We start from the raw sequence: 21,082 nt of genomic DNA, 5'->3' as shown, positions 1-21,082 counted from the left end.
CATTTAGATGGACCAACCCCCCCTCCAATTTCGATTGAATTTGAGTATGTACAAACTCATCATGACCCCATAATTGAAATACGTACAATTCGACCATATCTATAATTAAATACACATTGTTCATACTTTAGCTACAACTTTTGATACCTAACTATTCATACGAGCTTAACATTTTAACGATCTCACCAAGTTAATTATAATCAAAATTTTTTATGTACGTATTATTCTCGTGTGGGCTGTCTTACAGGCTCCATTGGTGGTCATTTTGATTCATCAAGCTATAATATAATTACAAAAAGCAAAATGCCAAAACACTTGTGTAATAATACTCATCACATAATTACAAGGAAGCTTCTCTTGCTTGACATAGCAAAGGCAACAAGGTCAACCAACTTGTCCTATATTAATGTGATGATTTCCTGGTCAAAATGCACACTTATTTTGACCACTCGCCATAATCTAAGGCAGCCAACAACAACAGCCGAAAACGACACCGTAACTTTCAGATTAAACTACTTTTTCCCCACACTCAGCTGCACGCTAACATAATTTAATGTTATGTTGAAAGGAGACCTAATCCAGAAGGGAAAAAGAAAAAACGGAAAAAGAAAACCGCCCCCTTTTTTTTTTTGATCGAATGTTTTATTTTTGATTTGTTATCTCAATGTTTTGAATGTTTCGATCCATTTGTTGTGGCCATAGATTGATCAGCGAGCTACGGTTTTGTTTTTGTTGTTATCGTGCATATTTGGTGTCGCCATTGTGATTTTTGGCTCTGATTTGTGTATTTAATTTGAGGGCCTGTAATTGTTTGGGGAGAAATGGCATCAAGTTTTGATAGATGGGAAAAAGATCCGTTTTTCTCTGCTGCGGAGGAAGTTCAGGAATCTGCCGACAGGTACTGTAAAGCATTTTCCCTTTTTCTCTGAAGGTTTTTGAATCTAGACTTTGGAATGGTAATGGCATTTCTGTGCCTAGGAATTGAGAATTTTGGTTTTCTCCCAGTGGGCAATCTGTGTTGTTTGATAATTATTCATTTGGACTTATTGATGGAATTTATCTCTTTTGTTGTGAAGGATGGAATCGACTTATAGAACATGGATTCATGCAAAGAAGGATGCCCTTGGCGCTTGGAATTTGGATGAGCTCCGGAGAGATCTCCAAACAACCCTTGGCACTACCAAGTGGCAGGTCGTTTCCTATATATGCTTATGTGATAAGAATAGATTTTTTTATGCATTTCTTGTAGAGGTTGCATTGGGTTGAAAGTGTTGATCTTTGTGGTGGGTGCTTATGGTTCTTGTTGTGGTGTGATAAGTTATGATATTGTTGTGGTTGTGATTAATGCAGCTGGAAGAATTCGGGCGTGCTGTGAGATCAAGTTATACCAGTAGTAGTTCAGGTGATGATGCAAAAGATAGGCATCATGATTTCATAATTGCAATCGAGGATCAAATAATGAAAGTTGAAAGTACTTTAAATGAACCGGCAGTATCACAAGGGAAGCCACCATTGCCTTGGGTGCGATTAGATGAAGGTGAACGAAATGAGCTTGCGATGTTTCTATCAGGAAAACCATCACATTCCACAAATAAAACCTTGGGAAAAGTTCATGGTAATAACCAGGGAGTGGAAAGCTCGCAAGAAGCTGATCGGATTATGATGAATGAGTGTTCGAGGAGTTCATCGAATTTGGTTGAGTTGGATGGGGTGGAGGCTAAGGAGGAGAAGTTTCCAGGGCATCGTAGAACAGCTAGTGCTAGTGCTGAAATTGGCTCCTGGAAGATTGTAGTGGCTGATGATGCTTCGCCACATGAGTCATCCAGTGTAAGACCTGATCCACCACCTCGAAAGATACCCAGTTTTTCAGGGTTTTTAAATACCATGGAATCATCCATGTCTCAATTGAAGTGGTCAAAGAATGGTTACAAGAAATTAAAGCTCACAGACCGGCATGAAGAAGCTGATAGTACATTACCCAGATCTCAGAATTTGACTAGAGTCAGTAATCAATTTCATTGATTATATCCCTAGCATTACACCTATCTCTTTTGTAATTTTGAGTTAGTTATATCATACTAATTATGATAAATTTTGACAATGAAGGGCATCAACATATGCTACGAAAAGAGTAAGAGTTGTCTTGATGGTTGTGATGATTATGACAAGCAACTGTATGGTTGGTATGGTACCATCCAGAGACAACTTCAGAGGTCGCAATATCATGTGCAATATAGTCGACCTGTTCAAGTTGTGTTCTCCATTATTCTCCTCCTTTGCTTGCTTGGTGAGCCATCTAACTAGCTGTTTCTTGTTTACTACGATGACATTGTCTACCTTCTATTTCTGATTCCCTGCAACAAATTTCGAACTCATAAAATTTTGCAATGTGATGATGCTTTGTTAGAGTTCTTAGACCTTGTCACAAGTTGGATTATCAATTATTCTCCTTGATTTATGTTTATGTGTTTCAGGACCAACTCTTGCTAAGTTTTTGCTCCTCTTTGCTTTTCGAGTATATATATAGCCATAGGTATATTAAAATTTATGCTATACTGGAAGTTTGAAGTAGCAATATTTATCTTGATGTTGGTGTCATAGTCACAATTTAAATTATAAAATATTTGACATAAGCTGCTTAGAGTGCTAGTGATGCAAATGGTTTTATTTTCATCTAGATATTAGATGGTGGACTTCTTACTGTCTCAGTTTTACATAATTTCTTGTATGTTATTTGCATGCATGCTTAATCTAAATGGTGAAGCATGCAAATGGTGTTAATTTATTCTACACTAGTAATTTATGGCACACTCTATGAATGTACAAATTCTATCATACTATTTAATATAAAAGATTTATAAAATATTATTATGTAATAACATATATACAGAATAATAAATTAATATGAATTTATAGAAAATAATGACAAAAAAGATGCATAAAAATTAAAAAAATAAAAATAAAATAACTATCAAAAGAAGTGGGGGAATGAAAAGTTAAATTAATGAATACAAAAATAAATTAAATAAAAAACAGACTAAAAATAAGAGAGACACCAAAAAGGTCTCCCCTAATATGTAGTACATATTGCTAATAATTGGGTTGAAATACATTTTAAGATATTTCATAGTATTCATTTAGCCACTTAAACTTCACAATGCTAGTTTCTCTTAGTATTTTCAGAAATTTTGTACATATATATATGTATACCTAAAAAGAATTTAATAAAATAATAAACAACTATAATAATTCAAACAATCACTAAAGCTTAAACGAACTACTACCATCAGGGTTGGAATAAATTCAGATATTTTATAGTATTTTTTTAGCCGCTTAAACTTCACTATGCTAGTCTCTACCAACAGTTTCATAGTATTTTTCAGAAATTATTCGTAACAGTTGCTCTAATGAGTAAGATTTTAATACATCATTTATCTAATTTTCTAATAAGTCATTAGTTGAATCAAGGGTTGTATGGCAAGACATTTGTAAAAATATATTAATACGTGCTGCTAAGGCACAAAAACAACTATTCCAAAGTGAAATTAGCATCCATATTTTCAATTAATCATAACCAATTATTATTTCCCAATAAAATTAAAAATATTAAAAATGAAGCTTCATCATGCTAACTTAATATTAGAATAACATCAATTCAAGAATTGTGAATGGCACATGATCCATCAACTAAACTGACAAACAAACAGACAGGGGAAAAAATATTAAATTAAGAATTTGAACAAAATAAAATAATAAAGAAAGAATTAACGATTCCAGTGAGATGGTTGAGATTCACTTATGCGAATTGGAGGAGATCGTTGCAGCAAAACCTTTGAATATCAGTCACTGATTTTGCTTGAATAAAAATTACACCGATGCAAATAGTTCTTTTTAATTAATAGTGCAAATACTTCGAATAGTAGTAACTCACCTTGCAGCAGAACCTTCTGACAGTAGCCATTTCCTCTATCTTGGGGGTTTTAGAAGAGTGAGTGGGGGGTTTAAAAGAGTGGGAAGTTAATAAAAAAAACTAATAAATTAGATTTTAGTAAAATTGACAGTTAAAAAAAAAGGGAGACAAGAAAGAGGTGTTCTCTTTTGATGAAAAGGTATAGATGATTAAATCTAATAAATTAAGTAATTTGAATGATTAATTATAGCATCCTTAATTTAATTGAGATATTTACCAATCACTAATTTATAATTACTCAAACTCATAAAACTTCGATTAAACATTAAACCGAATGGTATAAACTACATTTAGTAAAAACGCTAATTACATAATATGATTATATAAATTAATACTAATTTAACACATAATTTTTTTCTTACCTGTTTGCGTCATCTGAAGGTTGTCTGTGTGTGTGTGTGCATGTGTTATATTTTAATTTTTTGTTAATCTTTTTCAGAATATCTATTACGTCATTCCTAATTTTGTTGCTTAATATAATTTGCTCCCAAATCTTTTATAAAACTCTAATTTGCTCCATTCAAGTTTTAATATAATCAAAATTTGAATCTATAATTTATTTATTAATTAACTAAATTTGATAAATATTTACCGATTAATCTCAGAATTATATATAAAAAATTTCGTGGATGTTACAGATCAGGTCCACGACTCACCATATTTTTGGTATACATTTTATTTTAATTATATTTTTGTTAATTTTTTTTTGTAATATTAAAATAATTAAACCCACTAGAAGGACGCTCTCCCTTAGACATATCTACTAGTGTGGCACATCCTATGTATGTACATAATTTTAGAAGTGAATTAAAATTACATATTTATATAAATTGTATAATTAGTTTTTGTAGTTTAAAAGAGTACCTAAAATATATATTATGATAATAAATTAATATAAATATTTTGATTTATATAAAAAATTGACAAATAAAGATAATAAATAATGTAGGTAAACTGAAAAAATTGCATGAGAGAAACTAACCACCAAAAGGTAGTTATGAAAACCATGGTAAAAATGGAGAAGTTAAGAAATAATTAATTAATTAATTTAAAATTTTAAGAATAAATGAAATACCAAAATTAAGTGAGACACCAAAGGGTTGCTCTTACATAATATGTAGTATAATAGACATTAGATCGTGGAGGCCTTGCGTCTTCACTTTTTTTAACAGGAAAGAGTTAATGTATTGTGATATAATGATTTCTTGTGCCACTTATATAATGGGTTTTTGTTATGGTTGAGGAAAGATCATCTGCAGTTTTCCATGGCTGAAAGCTGAAATTGGAAAAGTGTACTTGAACTATGTTCTTGCTTGTACATGCCAGCTTCCATTTGTCACAGAGATACAGTTCCCTGAGCAGATGCCAAGTTAGAGAGATTTGGGATTATAGAACATAACAAGTCAGATAGTGTAATAGGAATACTTTTTCTCCGTATAATAAAAATTTTATCCTTAACTCAGCACAAGAAATCCTACTTCATACTCTTTTTCCTTTTAGTCAGAAAATTAATCCCTCCACTCAGGACATGAAACCCTTATTTACCTATTGAGAGTTGGTTTTACAGCTTTTCGCCTCCTCTACCTTCCATTTCTAGGAATAGATATGTTCAACCATTCTGGGACCAGGGTTACCAAATGGGTAACTACGAACTCCATCAGGATTAGTAAACCAGTAAATAGTACATTTAAGCCCTTCGTAGGTTATCATTTCAATTTGGTTTCTCATCAATGTCATACCTGAGCCTGTCATTCATTGGATCAGTTTCCTTCCTCTCTAGCTGGTAAGACATAGCAGCCATTTTCAAATATGCCTGAATCATTTGATTGGCCCTTGTGCATTCTGTTCAATGACGTAATCTTATCCAACTCAGGGATATGCCTCCTACCATATCTCTCCATTGTTTAGCTGCAATACCATATGAGTGTTCTCATTTTACCCTTGGTAGAAGCTTGTCATTAACACAATATTGAACAATCTATAAGGTGTTATTGTAGCAGCTTTATAATACTGGTTGCAAAGAGATTATCCTCATTATATGCAGACTTTATGTCACTAACTCATAGTTTTCTAGGCTTTCTACTAGACTGACAAATAGACAGCAGTTACAAAAGGTTCCATGCTGCAAGATAATTACACAGTGTGCTCAAGCCTAAAATGAAATCAAGCTGTAGAATGACCATATGAAATACTAAAAGTATTATCTTCTTTTTCTCATTTTAACACAAAATATAGTTGAAATTTTACGTTGCACTACTTTAACGGTTACATTAGCTTTATATAAAGTAGTTTATTGATTTAGATCAATTTGAAGTTATATAAACTAAGTACCTTTTGGGTTCTTTGTTGCATCTTGGCATCACTTAAGTGATTCCCTAATGCAAATTTGAATAATTTCAAGACCAAGAGCTGAACTTCCAACATGCCAAGAGCTGTGTGGCTTAGTTTGGGCTGATGGACTGATCCAATTTGCTTGCATTATGCGGTTGATTTATTTGCTAGTAGATTTATATAGCTTTGAGAGGCAATATCTTAAACATTTTGATACCAACTAACAGTGGAATGGCATATTCAACTTATTATCGTTCTTCTATTATCCTTTACTTTATGTGCTTGGCCATGACAAATGTCATGTATTAGTTGATTAATTTGGTAGACATGCACTTTGGAGAATGCAGGAACAATTTTGATATGATTAATGTTTGGCAATGGACTTATTGAACTGAGCTAATTTATACCCTTGTTTTCCTGACACGCTTCCATATGATTAGAATATTATATGTTTTGGTATTGAAGTTTTGTAAGTATGAATCCTCAGTGCTTAAGAATTTTGAGGGTTTTCTTAGGGCTGTAGCTAGATTAATGAGATAATCTTTGGATGGAGGAGTGTGAGGGTGCATAGAGTTGTATTAGATAGTTGGCATGATACAATATATTAGGTGTAGAAAATAGTAAGGGAGAAGAAAACGTTGTGTTTATTATTGATTATTGACATTATTCCATCTCTATATATAGGGGAGGAGTTGAGTGATAACACAACTAGTAGATAACTATCAAAGATACCTATCCAAACCAAATAAGAAAAAGATATGCACAAATCCTAACATTAGGTTTGTAAGTGAGGGTGGTAATAGGCCCCAAATTTTGTATGACGATTAGTTTATGAACCAACTTCTGCTGCCAGTTTCTCCTTTCCTGGGAGTAAAATGTGATTGTGATTGCATTTCATCACATCTTAATTTGGTTGAGATGAGATTCTCTTTTACCATGCGATTGAATGTGAGATAAAAGTATAGTGATGATACTTGATGTAATGTGTATGAGGTGTTACATAATAAACAAAATGTAATGATTATAGTTGATATATGCTTTTTTATAGTGAAATTTGTTAGACATAAATTTTGAAAAAACTATCACAAGCAATTGCATATCTGGTAAACAAAGATTTTACCAGATGATATGGGATGAGATGAGGAAAATCTCACAAGCAAACACAACCAAAAGTAATTCGCTTCAGAAAAACCAGTGGATTATATTGTAGTTTATAACATATCTTCGCATTCAGACTCATTTCTCATTGTGGTTGTTCTGTTTCTGTTTCCAATTTGGTATTGATGGGATGATTTCTGTTATTGATACATTTATACGGAAATAGAGGCATAACAACCAGCTTGATTTACTGTAGACAAAAGGAGACGAACTGAAGAATCCTATAGACTCTTGAAGTCATTTCTTCATTCTAACTAAATTGGGAGCATATTACAAAAATAAAAGAGAGGAAATCTACATATTAGTCTGTTCGTATTATTGTATCTGTAAATACATTATACAAAGAATGTTTTGCACCTATCTAGACACCGTTCTTGATTCCAACTGAATTTTGGTAGCATTAAAAGGGTGAAAATAGACTCCAATAAGTTGTCAAGTTACACATGGGCGTTGCAAGTGAAGAAACTCATGAATCCATTAGCAAACTGGGCCATATGCTTGGATGAGTAAATTGATAACCATGAAATCCACAACTATTTTTCATGTTATCCTCTGAACAATTTCTGGGGAACACAGGATATTTGGAAAATCACTTATCTAACGCTGCATTGAACACTTGAAGTATCAGATTTAGAGCTCATTTGAGAACCCCTACATTAATCTTTAGAACTGAGGAAGTGAATACTGATGTAATTGGGATACTGTCCATTGTATGCAAAAGTCCTAAACTACTGCTGTTCATCCTATATTGCCCACATCAATTATTTTAGTTATGCTTGATATTGGGGTGGCCAGAAAGGCATTCTAGTGTTAATTTTGTTATTTTCCACAAGAGATGCTGTTGCAAAGACGACCCATGTGAAAACCCTGTTATTAAAAGATTCCGTTGCTTTCTCATTTGAGATTTGACAGGTTATATAGCTAAGGTTCCAAATATATATACATCTTGATAATGCTCATTTTGGTTATATAGCTCTGCGGTAGGTGTATTTATGATAATACAAATGATATGAGGTGAAGTTTCTTGATTCCTGATATGCTTATGTACTTCCCTGCAGTTTTATTGGCTCTGCGTGCAATCTGAGAAGGAGATTGTTTATTCATTCTGATTGCGCAATTCATCTAAGGTTAAAATTGGACGGTTGCTATCTTGTTCCTTATCACCTGACTTAGATAGGTGCTTTGTTGTCTTCATAGAATGACTTTTATGGATAACTGTAATTTGGTTTTGAGGACTGCACCATACCTGCTCTGTTAACACCCATCAGCAGTCCCAACAACCTGGTTTTCTTGCTTCCAGGTTTTGTAGTTCTTCTGGTAGCCAATAAGCTTTGTTTGTACTACCGTATCCACTTGGGAAAGGCTTACACAATGTTCTGTTGTATTTTCCGCACTTCATCCCTATAAAATATCCTTTCTCCCCATTGTATTCAGCTGCCGTTGCACCATGTTAGTTGTAACATTAATCTTGGTAGCTTTTTCCACTCCAGAGCCTCTTGCTTATTGATGTGCAACATTTTGCTAGCTTCATTCTTGTATTTATGATTCACTAGAATAGGCGTCTACTAATTTTCTAAATGATGCACAAAACGTCGAATAAAACATTTGCAGCTGACTGCAAAGTTGTACATCTTTTCGACAAATTTTAACTGGGTAACATGCTTGGTACAAGTAATTTATCGTATGTAGTGACTGTACAAAGATCTGTTGGATCAATTCCAACTCGACGGTCATCTCAGGAATATCCTCTTATGAATTGAGCAATAGTGCAATGCCCTTGTCTGCCGATGTCTATTGGAAAACTATCTTGCCCCCTCCATGTAATGGCTTTGGATCGATCGCTGATTTCTCCTTCAGCTGATGGTAAGCGGTTCTGTTAGGTGAATCCATCTTCTTGTTTTTGGTGGGTCTCCGCTCACATTTTGTCATGAGTAGAAGAAAGTGATGACAAGAGAACAAGAGCTAATAGGGGGGTTGTTTGCTAAGGCTTATAAGCTTATTGATGAAAATAAGCTAAGAAGAGTGTGTTTCATGGGCTCTGCATTTGAGCTATTTAAATTAAGTTGGTTTATGTAAAAAGTAATATGCAATTTCATACCAACTTTTATAGATATTAAGTTGTTTTTCTAACACTCTAACTGAACTTTTTTTTTAGTTTTACTTTTATTTTCAAAACTCTCAATTTTTATTGTTGTTTAACTTACAATATCATTGTTTGGTTCAAGTGAGAGGAAAAATGAACTAAAAGGGGGAAAGAGAAGGGAAGAATAATAGTTTTTTGTCAAATTGTTTGGTATGATTAGAAGGGGAAAAAATTTCAAATACTTCTATTTGTTTGGTACGAGAAAAGCAGATTGAGAAGAAAAGACTATCTTTTTTATAATTTTACTGAATAATTTTTTTTTTCATTTTATGTTAGAAAATAAACAATGTAATATTATACTAATATAATTTTAGTAAATAAAAAATTTTATTCATAAAAATATTTATCAAACAAGAACAAGTGTATTCTTTATCAATAAAAAGATTCATCGTTGATTATGGTAGTTGTTCAGCGATTTGTTTATTTTTTCTTTGATGATAATATTATTAGCAGGAAGGAGAAAAAAATTGGAGCGAAATTATATATATAGGCAATAAACCAAATAAAAATAAAATATATATTTTTTTTGTTTTTTGGCCTTATACTTTCATTTTTCCGTCCAATCCTGGACGAAAACAAAATTGGATTCCCAAGGGGTTTCATATTCATTGAGTTCTATTTTCTTTCCATCTCTTTCCCCTAACCAAACACCAAACTATTTCTTATATATCTGTTATTTCCACTCCTCTTAAGCTCCCATTTTTTTTTCTAATCAGACATACTCTGCAACTATTTATCTACCACTTATGCATCTATTTGATATATTGAGTTAAAATATTAAAATTTTTGTTCTTTTTTGCATTAAATATATAAAGCATCCAATTCAGACTATGCCCGTTGTAAACTGAGATTATAACCTAGTGTTGTGATGGACATCAAGATCAGCAGCAGTAGGATTATAAGAGGAAAACAGTTTACTAGGCCTCATTAAAATCAGTGTTTGAATGTGAAATTACATTTTGGGTTATTAATAAGACAAACTGTCATGTCAGCCCCCATCCCTCATCCCCCATTTGTAATGATTCCATGTTCTTTACTCCTAAGCTTTCTTTGGTATTTACTCTGCAAGTCACGGTCGAGTTCGGTACTTAAAGAAATGTAACTCTCCGTAGCACTAAAGACTATGAAATCTCCATTCTTTTTTTGCAGCCTACAATCGGGGAAAGTACCAGGCTTTCGATTTCTTTTTTTTCACGAGCCTACAATTCTGTAAGGAAACATGCCTACTAATCAGGAATAACACTCTTATCTAGTTTTTTCTAAGATTGTAAACATGGCCTAAGAGTATTGGGAGATTAGTAGAATGCGGAGAAACAGGGAATGTGTATTCACATGAGGGATTTGCCTCCATAGTCTCGTGACTGAGAGTTCTTTTGCTAGAACTACCAGACTGAGCCACTGGGAGAGAGACAGAAGAATCAAAGGCTTTGTTTGGATTTGTATTCTCGCGTTTTTCGAGACAAGATAAAACACACTCAATATTTGTTTTTGTGTTTTTACACTTTATTTGCGTGTTTCTCTATTTTTCAACTTTCTATATATAATATATATACATAATATAAAACAGACATGATTTGACAATAAACAGTATTTTTTGTCTTCCAAAAATATAACATTAAACATAAAATATTTATATATAAAAATATATGATTTGAAAATGAACAATGATTTTTGTCTCCCAAATCCCAACATCATACCTACACCACTTATTTTAAAATATTTTAAATAACCCCAAAAAACAAATTCAAAGATATCATCTTTCAACATACACTTACTTATCTCTATTTTTCTCTCTTTATTTTCAAAACACAAAACAAAACAACTAAAACAAAAATCCAAACACAATGAAAGGATTTAGACGAAAGAACTGACCTAGAAGGATCAAGGATGGATAACAGCAACTGGGCGCTTGCAAGCGACTGACATTCTGAGAGATGAAAGGTTACTTAGTTAATTAAGACTCGGTATTTAAACTGAGTGAAGGGCGTGAAAACCCAAAAATCCATAAACACGCGACAACTCCCATTGGATGCGTCTCTGCAAAAAAGTGAACAAATTAACATTAACGCCTATTGAAATATGATAGTGCAGTAGAAAACACAGATATCAGGCAGATAAGACATATGTTCAAAAATTTTGAAAAAATCGAAAACTTGCCACCAACATTGAAGAAGGAATCTATCCTAAGAGAGCGAAGCTGGAATAACGGGATTGAAGGTCTAACGTCTCTACGTACTCAACTTTAGTGAGAATAAACTTGGTAAGTGGAGGCACTTCTGATAAATTGATATTTCATACCTCCCACCATAGACCTTCATAATACGAGAAGAGACTTTATGAAAGGTTAGAATTGACGGAAACCTATAGAGGTACCTTCAGTCCAAGAGCGGACCTTCAAGAGCTTGGAACATAAGGGATACCTAAAGGTCTCCAGATACCTCTGAGCACGGGAGCAGAATGTCAGAATAGTATTGCGAGTGCCGCGCACACTTTTTAGTCCGTAGATTGTTGGTTTCCTGGATCACTTCCTGTGTTTTTCGGATGGATATGTACGATCCATTACCCCCCAGTGGATCAAGATTAGATCCAAGAGTGTATATGAAATCGTACAATCCACCAACACATATCAATATGACTCTCCACCTCCAGAAACAGGTTTGGTCACTCTATCTCTCTTATACTAGAAAAACATCATTTGGGATATGTACTAGAAGAGCCATCGTCGGGATTTCATCCGGCCTGGCTCTAACATGTTTCTCTCTGGGCCTTTATTTCTTAGAGTACAATCAGACATCTACTTCGAAGACCTTTGTTCCTCCCTAGCGCATTAACAGATACCTTGGATATTTCTATGATACAACAAATTGAAAATAAAATTCTTTATAATTATGTATGAATAGAATTATCATCATCCAGTGTTATGGCTAAAACAAAACTTAGATCCATATAAATATATAAGTGCTCTTAAAATTTACTATACTACAAAAGTTTAATCGTAATAGTTATAAATTTACTAAAAAAGAAAAGGAAATAGAATATAGACAAAATAATGAGGATATTTTTATCTTAAAAATTAGGAATACTTACATTCCCACTCTATTGAGGTTTGGAGTATTTATACCTAAATTTCTTGTTGTTAGAAAATTACATCTGGTGGCCATGATGTTTGTTTTCGTCCAACAAATAGATCCATCTATTAGTCAAGATTCACGACATTTATTGATATCAACAAAAAATTTGAATGAAAATCAATATTTTTCACAATTGACTTATTAATGACTTACTGCAAGTCAAATAAATCTTTTCTAATCGAGTTACCCTTATACATCTCAACACGCTAATGCACGTGAGACGTTATATCTTCAACCTTATAAGAGTAATTTGGTTAGAAAAAAATTGTTTGACCTACAAGAAGTTCGCAAGTCAATCGAGGGTAAATATTAATGTCAATAAATTCTATAAATTTTATGAACATATGGATATGCTTAATGGACATAAACAAGCGTCACAGGTACCGTGTATAATTTCTCAAACCGTAAGAGTGTACGTGCAATTACAATAAATTTGAAGGAAAGACGGCATAACCTATCAAATATTAATCTTATCGAGTCTGTGTGAGATGCATGTTCTAAAAAAATTGGGTGAATCTAATTTTTTATAAAGAATATATAAAATCTAAAATATTTTGTTTTAAAATCTTATAAACTCTTCAAAAATTACATTATCAAATGTTTCTTTAAATTTTTTAAACCCTTCAAAATATCTTATAAAATATTTGACAGCTTATAAGCTCGACCAAACCCTCTTTAAATATGTACAATTAGTTGAGGGCATCTAAACATTTTACAAACTGTGGAAAACCGCTTATTCTTCTAGGATGCTAAAAATAGAATTTTATCTTAAACGGTATGTGAAGAGACAACAGGAATCCAACCTTAAAACAGTATGTGAAGAGACAGCAGGAATCCAGACATATCATTGTCGTCTAGTACTGCAGTCAACCTGAGCATCACTAGATTGAGAGGGACCAATCTTGAGGCTGAGAGGTACGTTTGGTTTGTCATTTACACAATAATATAATGAACATGGATCGCGTGCGCCCACATAACACACACACAACCACAAAAAAGTCGAAAAACGTAATAGAAATGAAATTGTTCTTACTCTATTCTTTCTCGGACAATCACTGAATTCTCCAAAACTTGAAATGGGAGTTCATGATAACTCTGGCAACAGTCCATTGTGGGTGAGGAATGTTGGTGGACCACTTGGATAATGCTTGATGGTAGACAGGAGATGTGTGATTGATAGGACGAATTTAAAAGTACAGGTTGGAGAGAGTCGGAAAATTATATTTATATATTGAATTTGTAGTGAGGGCAATTAAAATAATTAAGGTGGCCAATATATAAGGGAAAATGGCAGTCTATCTATATGTGGTATGAAAAGTAGGTAACAGTTCCCTTATGAAAAATAAAATAGCGATTTATTCCTTCTTTTAATGTTTAACAAAAGTATAAAATATCCCCTTCAGGTGAGTAGTGTTATGCATGTGTGATTTTTTTTTTTGGTTAAAATTCATATTACCCCCCTGTGTTTTGTTGAAAAAGCTAAAAGAACCCTTGTATTCTGGAAATAGCTAAAAACCCGTTTCTATTTTGTAAAACTCAGCAAAAAGCCCTCATTCTGTTAACAATTGATGGAAAGTGGCATGAACACATGGGTGGTGTGCTTGGTTGTCTGTTTATGCCGTTTTGGTCAATATTTTAGGTCATTTTGAACTAAAATACCTTTTATATGTCTAAATAATAAAATATTTTTTTTTTGCTTGTTTTGTGTGCTGAAAACTTGTCTCTAAGTTTCTGGCACCGTCCCCACGAGTTTTCAACTGCCAGTGGTACCATTCGAGTCTTATCTTCAAGAGGAATATTTTCATACATTTAGTTTGAGTTTTCGTCAATTGGAAAGACTGGACTCATGCCACAACTGTCGAACCGCTTTGGCGTCGATTCGTCGCCGTCCGGATGAATCTCGATCGTAGACCACCACCATTAGACTCGTATCTTCAAGGCGATTCAGACGATAATGACCTCACTTATTTTGGTAAATCATTTGCGGAGATACTATGGTTTGAATATTCGCGCCGTCGACGGGGTAAGGAATGGGGGTGGCCAATTAGTTTTTTTCAATATATATAATAATAATATATTTTTTAATTTCAAATTATTTATATATATTATAAGTTAAATAATTTGTTGAATCTAGACTTTTTATTTTTTTTTTTAAATCTAACGATTGATATTAATTGATTAGATCTAACGATCAATATTTAATCAAATAAGATCCAATAGTCATTAAAATAAGAAACAATACATATTAAGTAAGGGTATAATGATTATTTTATAAAAAAAAAAATTAACGCCGTTAGTTCGACTTTACGAAGAGAGACGATTGAGCTACGTTTAAGAAACACAATAGGATTTTTAGTCTATTTTTATAACAGAAGAATTTTTATACATTTTTTAGTCTTTTTTTTTTTTGTTTTTATTTCACAACTCTTGGATCTTATATAATAAAAATCAATTATTTAAACTTTATCTTTACCCATCTACGGACCAGCTGATCATATGTTACTTAATCTATGATCAATGTCTTGTTTCTTCAAATTAGAGATTGAAATTTATTCATAATTTATGCATAAAACTTATAAAAATAAAAAAATACAAATAATTAAAAAGAAAAAGATTGGTCATCTTCCTTCCACAACCGCCACTCCCACCCCCTCTTCTGCCACCGTCTCAATCTCTCCCTCGGCCTCCCCCTGCCTCTCCCTCCGCTTGTGCCGCCACCCCCTCATGATTCTACCTATTTTTTTTTTCTGTATTTATTTATTTATTTATTAAAATACTGTTTGTATATATGTATATCTATATATGTATATGTATACTTTACATATTATTTATTGTATAAATCTATTTTTAATTTTTTATCAATTTATTTTTATAATTTGGATAAATTTGAATCATTGATTTGATTTAAATGGATGTGAGTCATTGATTTATATATCAAATATAAATAATTGATTTAAATAAAAAAAATATACCATCGATTTATTTATAAAATCTGAACTGTTGATATATATATATAAAACAAAATCTAACGATTTATAATTAAGGGTATAATAATCATTTTATAACAAAAACTGAAGTAGAATCGCACCAAAGGCGCGTGATCCACACCGCCTGCGTGAAGGGGCTGCTTTGCACATTTTTTAGAAGTTGAGGGAGGTAAATTGGTGATTCTTTTTTCATAAGAAGATTGTTCGCCTATTTCCCATGTTACATGTAGATAAATTACAATTTGCCTCAATATATAATAAGAATGGAAATTTATGTATAATGCTTCAAAAAATAACAAACTTTTTTGGTGGGATATATAAAAAAGTAAATTTATATTTAATTTAAAAACAAAATGTACAAAATTCGGGGGCCTATGAAATTTAAACATACGATGTAAATTATATGCCATTAATCGTTATAAGTTGATTACATGATTCTTTTTTTTTTTTGGGGGGGGGGGGGGATTTTAAACAAATAAAACCATAATAATATCAAACATTTCATTTGCTATAGTAGTTTCATAAAACCAGTCAAACAATCACAAGATCATATTCAAAAACTTAATTACGAGCAGTATTACAATCATCATCAGCTGCTAATTTCATCCTTATTCAGTCCTTATACCATCGATCATAGGTGTAGTAATTAATTAAACACACTCAAGGAATGAACCTATAAGCTCTCATCTTGTTAATAGTATTAACAAATGACTTGGTGGTGTCCCTGAACCCCATGAACCCGAACTCCCTGTTCTTGTTCATGCTGCACAGAGTCTCCTTGTTCCTGAACACAACATCAGCCAGCCAAAACGCCGCTATGTCTCTCAGCTTCGTCGGAACCAGATCGTGCTTCTTCACAATCTCGTCCCACACACCCTCCTTATCCTTCATCAAATCCTCCAACAGAACCGGCTCCTTCCCTTCATACCCCACGGCCTCCAGCCCAAACTGCTGCGCCAGCACATCCCACATGTGCTTCCACTTAAAAACGTCGCCGTTGTTAATGTTGAAGGCCTGGTTCTTGGCCTTAGGATCTGTCGCCGTCCACAGGAAGTGCTCGGCTAGTAAGTCGGCATCCACGGCATCCCACAAACAGGTCCAGGAGACCTCAGTGCCCGTGTACACCAACGGCTTGTTCTCGTGCTTGCAAATTGCGGCGTAGACGCTGAGTGTGCTGACAGTGTTCATCATGCTGCAAGGGGAGAACCCGAAAATCAGGGCGGGCCTGTGGATGGACCAGGTTAAGCTGTTCTTTCTCAGGGCCGATTCGTAGACTAAGTCTTCCAGGTTATAGTAGAAGTTCTCTTGTTTTAGTCTGGGCATATTCTCGTAGAACGGGCAGTCGTGTGGCTGGTTGCTGCTGTCCATTTCGGCCATGTTTCCCCAGTAGTATTTGATGCCTGTTTGGAGGCTGAGGTGTTTGAGATTCGGCGCATTCGGGATGACGGCGTCCAGGATGTTCCTGAACATGAGCGTGTTCAGTTCACAGTCCTCGGAGCCCGTCCAGGAGACGTAGAAAATGTGGGTGATATCAGTGAGCGGAGACAACTTGGAATACGTTTCTTCGGTTTTGGCAATGTCGCATTGGACGTATTCGACATGCAGGTTGGCCAGCCACTCGGGGCAGGGGCGGCGAGCGACGCCATAGACCTTCCACGGGCCGCCGGGCGTGTCGGCAAACGACAGAGTCTCGGCCAAGCCACTGCCGGCGATGCCCGTGACGCCTACAATGAGTGCAACGCTCTGGTAACTCGGGGCAACACCATTTGGTTCAACCTTTTTCTGCAGGATAAAATGTGAGAAAAGAAAGAGTTAAATATAGAAATTTCTCTTCTCTCTGCCCCCAACCATCCATACATCAATATGAAATCTTGCATTTGTATTGATGAATGTAAATTTGAATAAGGGATTAATTTAAATTTTTTTTTCGATGATTTTATATTAAATATATTTAAAATATATCCATCACAATATTATTAAAAATAACTAAAAATGAAAATAGTAGATTTATTATTATGTATTTAAATTTTTGTTCCAAATTCATTAAACATTAGACAATTGTGTGATGCCGGTTTTGGATTTTTGAGAAAAAATTTAGAGAAAAACAATTCAAATTTGGAAGAATTTAGAAGCATTCACATTGTTACTAAAAATTGCTCAAAATGATAATCGAAAGACTTTAAATCCTTCCCAAGTACGTAGTTAAAATGAACCAAACACGTATGGAGTTATTATTACAAAAATAGAGAAGCCAAAGCAGTTAAAGGTAGTTGTCCTCAAACTCCACCTTTAATCAAGTTTAATTATTAACACCATGAGAGCTAAAATTAACAAAGAAGAAGATTTGGTGTCGTCCTATTCCGATCAGAGAGGAATAAGGTAAGACGCTATTGACCCATGAGCTTTAAATTACATCTTGGATTTGTAGTTAGGCGTTATTGAGTCATTGTAACTATTTATTTTGAGATAACTGAGTTAAGAATTATAAAGCTATTGAACTAGGTATAGATTCGAAATCCTTAAATCCAAATCCATCAAATCAAACACAATTGTAAGAGAGGATTTGAATTTGAATTGGTGATTAATTACTGACAAATAATATTGTTAACTAATTAAAAATACGTAATAGACATAGGATTAAATGCATTTGTGGTCTTATAACATAGGTCATTTTGTATTTTCATCCTTTGAATTTTTTAGGGTAATGTTTTGGTCCTGAATCTCTTTAATTTTCATGGTTTTAGTCTTATAATCGCCAGAGTTCACCTGCACTGCCAGAAGGGTGAACTCCAGTTGAAATCGCAAAAAATAAAAAATGCTGGCAAAAATGAGCTAAATAGAAACAGTAGCCCCAATTTTAAAAGGTTACATGAGATGCATGTGTACTACTTTTCCTGCAAAAAGAGTGAACTCCGACAGAAAAAAAATACTGAAAATGTGAAAATTAAAAAGATGAAGAACCAAAATGCTACACTAAAAAATTAAAGGAAATAAATACCAAATAAACCAAGTTACGGGACAAAAAATATATTGAAGCCTACAAACATACCTTATCAACTTCTCCAATGGACCTTTTGAACCACCAGCTCGTTGTATCAAGATACATGTTGCCTTCAAATTGAGAAGAAACTAAAGAGCAAAGAGTACTAACAATTGGAAGGTAGTGGTGAAGAGGTTTTGAGATGCAGCTGAGGGAGGAGAGCTGATCAGCGCTCCTGAAACTCGTTCTCAGGGGCTACCAGACTGGTGCTGAGGTATATATAGTGAAAACTTAAATGAAAATAAAGATGTCAATAAAAATTTCAAGTGTAGTGAGCAATGGGTCCATATCTATCCATATAGGAAAATTGCAACTTTGGTCCATGATTATGTCCTATTTGAATTTAATTTTGCAATTGAACACCACAATTTAAAAAGAATTGTATGCTAAGGACAAAATCAGCCTACAAATTTGATGCCAGAATTTGGCAGGTGCCCCTCACGTGAGCCTCAATTTCAGGTTAGATTGCAATTTTAGGAGAATTATGTTCTTAACGTGCCATTTCTTTCTTTTTTTTTTTTTGAAAAAATTGTGGGGCTTAATTGTCAAATTCAATTCCAACAATACTAAAATTGTCACTCATTATAGGTTTTATCTTTTCTTTTTTATATATTTTTATAGGAACGGTGATTATATATTCATCAATATCAATAAACTTGATAAATACATCAACTCGATCAATAAACTCATTATGCAATAAATTTGATAATACAATAACCTCATATTAAGTGAGACAAACACCCACACATTTGAAAGGATTCAAATCCTATAATTACGGGACTTAAATTACAATTTTTCGTGACCTTTTTTTTTCGAGGAGAACACCACAACGTATTATAAAATCCTTGCTACACTACATAAATGTTCGTAAGATTCTTGTGGATCTTGGGTGTGGGAAGAGTGGTCCCAAGGCGATCTTTGGGTTCCACAAGTCCGTTATGCGTTGGTTAAATGCAATAGGCTGTTCACACCATCCGACCTTGGATTGCTTTGAAAAGAGGATAGGACATGCTATAACAAGCGAAACGCCGAAAGAACTAGATTTTATCGGTTCTATCTTCTTTTAGTTAAAAAGGAGCTGCTCATTCATGAGTACAAATTAAGGCGGAAGGGATTAAAACCTTCTTGTAGCTGTGAGTGAAGCATTACAATAATTAGCTTGACCCTGATCGATAAATCTAAAGGCCGATAAATATTCATATATTCTCGAACAAACGATCAAAAAGCATGCGAACTGCAAAACCAATATAGCCTCGCCTAAGGTGATCAGCCGGGGTTGCAACCAAGTGGGACCGATCGCGTGACCTGATTGAGTAGAGCCTGAGCGTAGTCATGAATAAGGGACAAATATAAATTTTCATTCAACTTGTTTGCTGATGTCAATAAATTTTATGAATTTTACTAATATATAAATTTATTTTTCGGACAAAAACAAACATCATGAATAGTAGATGTAATTTTTCAACCAAAGGGGATCTACGTGTACTGCATCAGACTTTAAGGAAGAACGGTTTAATCATCCCTATAAAAATATTAGTCTTACAGAGTTTAAAAAATATTTAAAAAAATAGGTAAACTTTATTTCTTTTTTAAAGAGTTTATCATATTCAAATCATCTTAATTTATGATCTTATAAACTCTTTAAAATAACATGTTCAAATGATTTTTTACACCTTTAAACTTTTCAAAACATCTTATGAAATATCTGATAGATTATGAGCTCAGCCAAACACCACCTAAATTTATTTGGAGGCGTCTAAAAACTTTGTCAAACTGTGGAAATCCACTTATTCTATGAGGTTAAAAATGTAATTTTGCCTACATAACATGTGAAGCAGACAAGGAGAATCCACATATATCACTGTTGCCTAGAATTGCAGTCAACTTGAGCATTACACAGTAAAATAATCAACGTGGATCGCGTGCGCCAACATAAAAAGTCGAAAAGAAGGGAAAGAAAAAAGAAAATTAGTCTCACTCTTCACTCTCTCTTTTTTCTTTTAATTTTTTTAGGATAAATTACAACGACTTCTTCCAAAATTTGACACGATTATCAATATTTTCTCGTTGTTTGAAAAATTATAAATACCCCACTGAAATTTGATGAAATTATATAATTTTTGGATGGATGTATAAAATTATCAACTTTGCCCTTACTGTATTTTTTATTTTTTTAAAAATTATAAAAAAATCAAATGGGATGGATGAATTTTTTTTTAAAAATATTAAAAAATTATTCACTTAGTCCATAAAAAATAATTTTTTTTTAAAAAAATAAATAAAATTATAATTTTAATCCATAAGGGCATTTTGGTCAGTTCA

General features: G+C 33.4%; 2 protein-coding genes and 1 long non-coding RNA gene across 3 annotated transcripts; 1 reads left to right on the top strand and 2 right to left on the bottom strand.

Annotated features, from left to right (window-relative positions):
* Positions 1-466: 466 nt before the first annotated feature.
* On the top strand, positions 467-8,943 carry LOC105155585 (Syntaxin/t-SNARE family protein). The gene is made up of 5 exons (XM_011071476.3): positions 467-898; positions 1,077-1,191; positions 1,351-2,001; positions 2,107-2,287; positions 8,518-8,943. The coding sequence occupies exons 1-5, from the start codon at positions 822-824 to the stop codon at positions 8,541-8,543; spliced, it is 1,050 nt and encodes a 349-aa protein (XP_011069778.1). The 5' UTR covers positions 467-821; the 3' UTR covers positions 8,544-8,943.
* A 532-nt stretch (positions 8,944-9,475) lies between these two features.
* LOC148789185 (uncharacterized) lies at positions 9,476-14,079 on the bottom strand. The gene is made up of 3 exons (XR_016064017.1): positions 13,767-14,079; positions 13,537-13,641; positions 9,476-11,639 (listed from the first exon to the last, which is right to left on the bottom strand). It is a non-coding gene; the product is annotated as an uncharacterized LOC148789185 (long non-coding RNA).
* A 2,128-nt stretch (positions 14,080-16,207) lies between these two features.
* Positions 16,208-18,962, bottom strand: LOC105155584 ((S)-8-oxocitronellyl enol synthase). Its single transcript, XM_011071475.3, has 2 exons — positions 18,770-18,962; positions 16,208-17,502 (listed from the first exon to the last, which is right to left on the bottom strand). Exons 1-2 carry the CDS (start codon positions 18,824-18,826, stop codon positions 16,381-16,383), a joined length of 1,179 nt encoding a protein of 392 aa, XP_011069777.2. The 5' UTR covers positions 18,827-18,962; the 3' UTR covers positions 16,208-16,380.
* Positions 18,963-21,082: the final 2,120 nt, after the last annotated feature.

This window comes from Sesamum indicum, linkage group LG2, assembly GCF_026168435.1.
Source record: "Sesamum indicum cultivar Baizhima isolate 11 linkage group LG2, ASM2616843v1, whole genome shotgun sequence".
Lineage (NCBI taxonomy): Eukaryota > Viridiplantae > Streptophyta > Magnoliopsida > Lamiales > Pedaliaceae > Sesamum > Sesamum indicum.
Note: the sequence above shows the minus strand (reverse complement) of the source record. Positions and strands in the feature narration are given on the sequence as shown.

What these genes read in the sequence shown, in the direction of transcription:
- LOC105155585 (XM_011071476.3), top strand. Translation starts at nt 822, where the DNA reads ATGGCATCAAGTTTTGATAGATGGGAAAAAGATCCGTTTTTCTCTGCT. An exon ending in GTTCAGGAATCTGCCGACAG is followed by an intron (nt 899 to 1,076) that starts GTACTGTAAAGC and finishes TTTGTTGTGAAG; the next exon opens with GATGGAATCGACTTATAGAA. An exon ending in TCTCCTCCTTTGCTTGCTTG is followed by an intron (nt 2,288 to 8,517) that starts GTGAGCCATCTA and finishes ACTTCCCTGCAG; the next exon opens with TTTTATTGGCTCTGCGTGCA.
- LOC105155584 (XM_011071475.3), bottom strand. Translation starts at nt 18,826, where the DNA reads ATGTATCTTGATACAACGAGCTGGTGGTTCAAAAGGTCCATTGGAGAA. An exon ending in CCATTGGAGAAGTTGATAAG is followed by an intron (nt 17,503 to 18,769) that starts GTATGTTTGTAG and finishes TTTATCCTGCAG; the next exon opens with AAAAAGGTTGAACCAAATGG.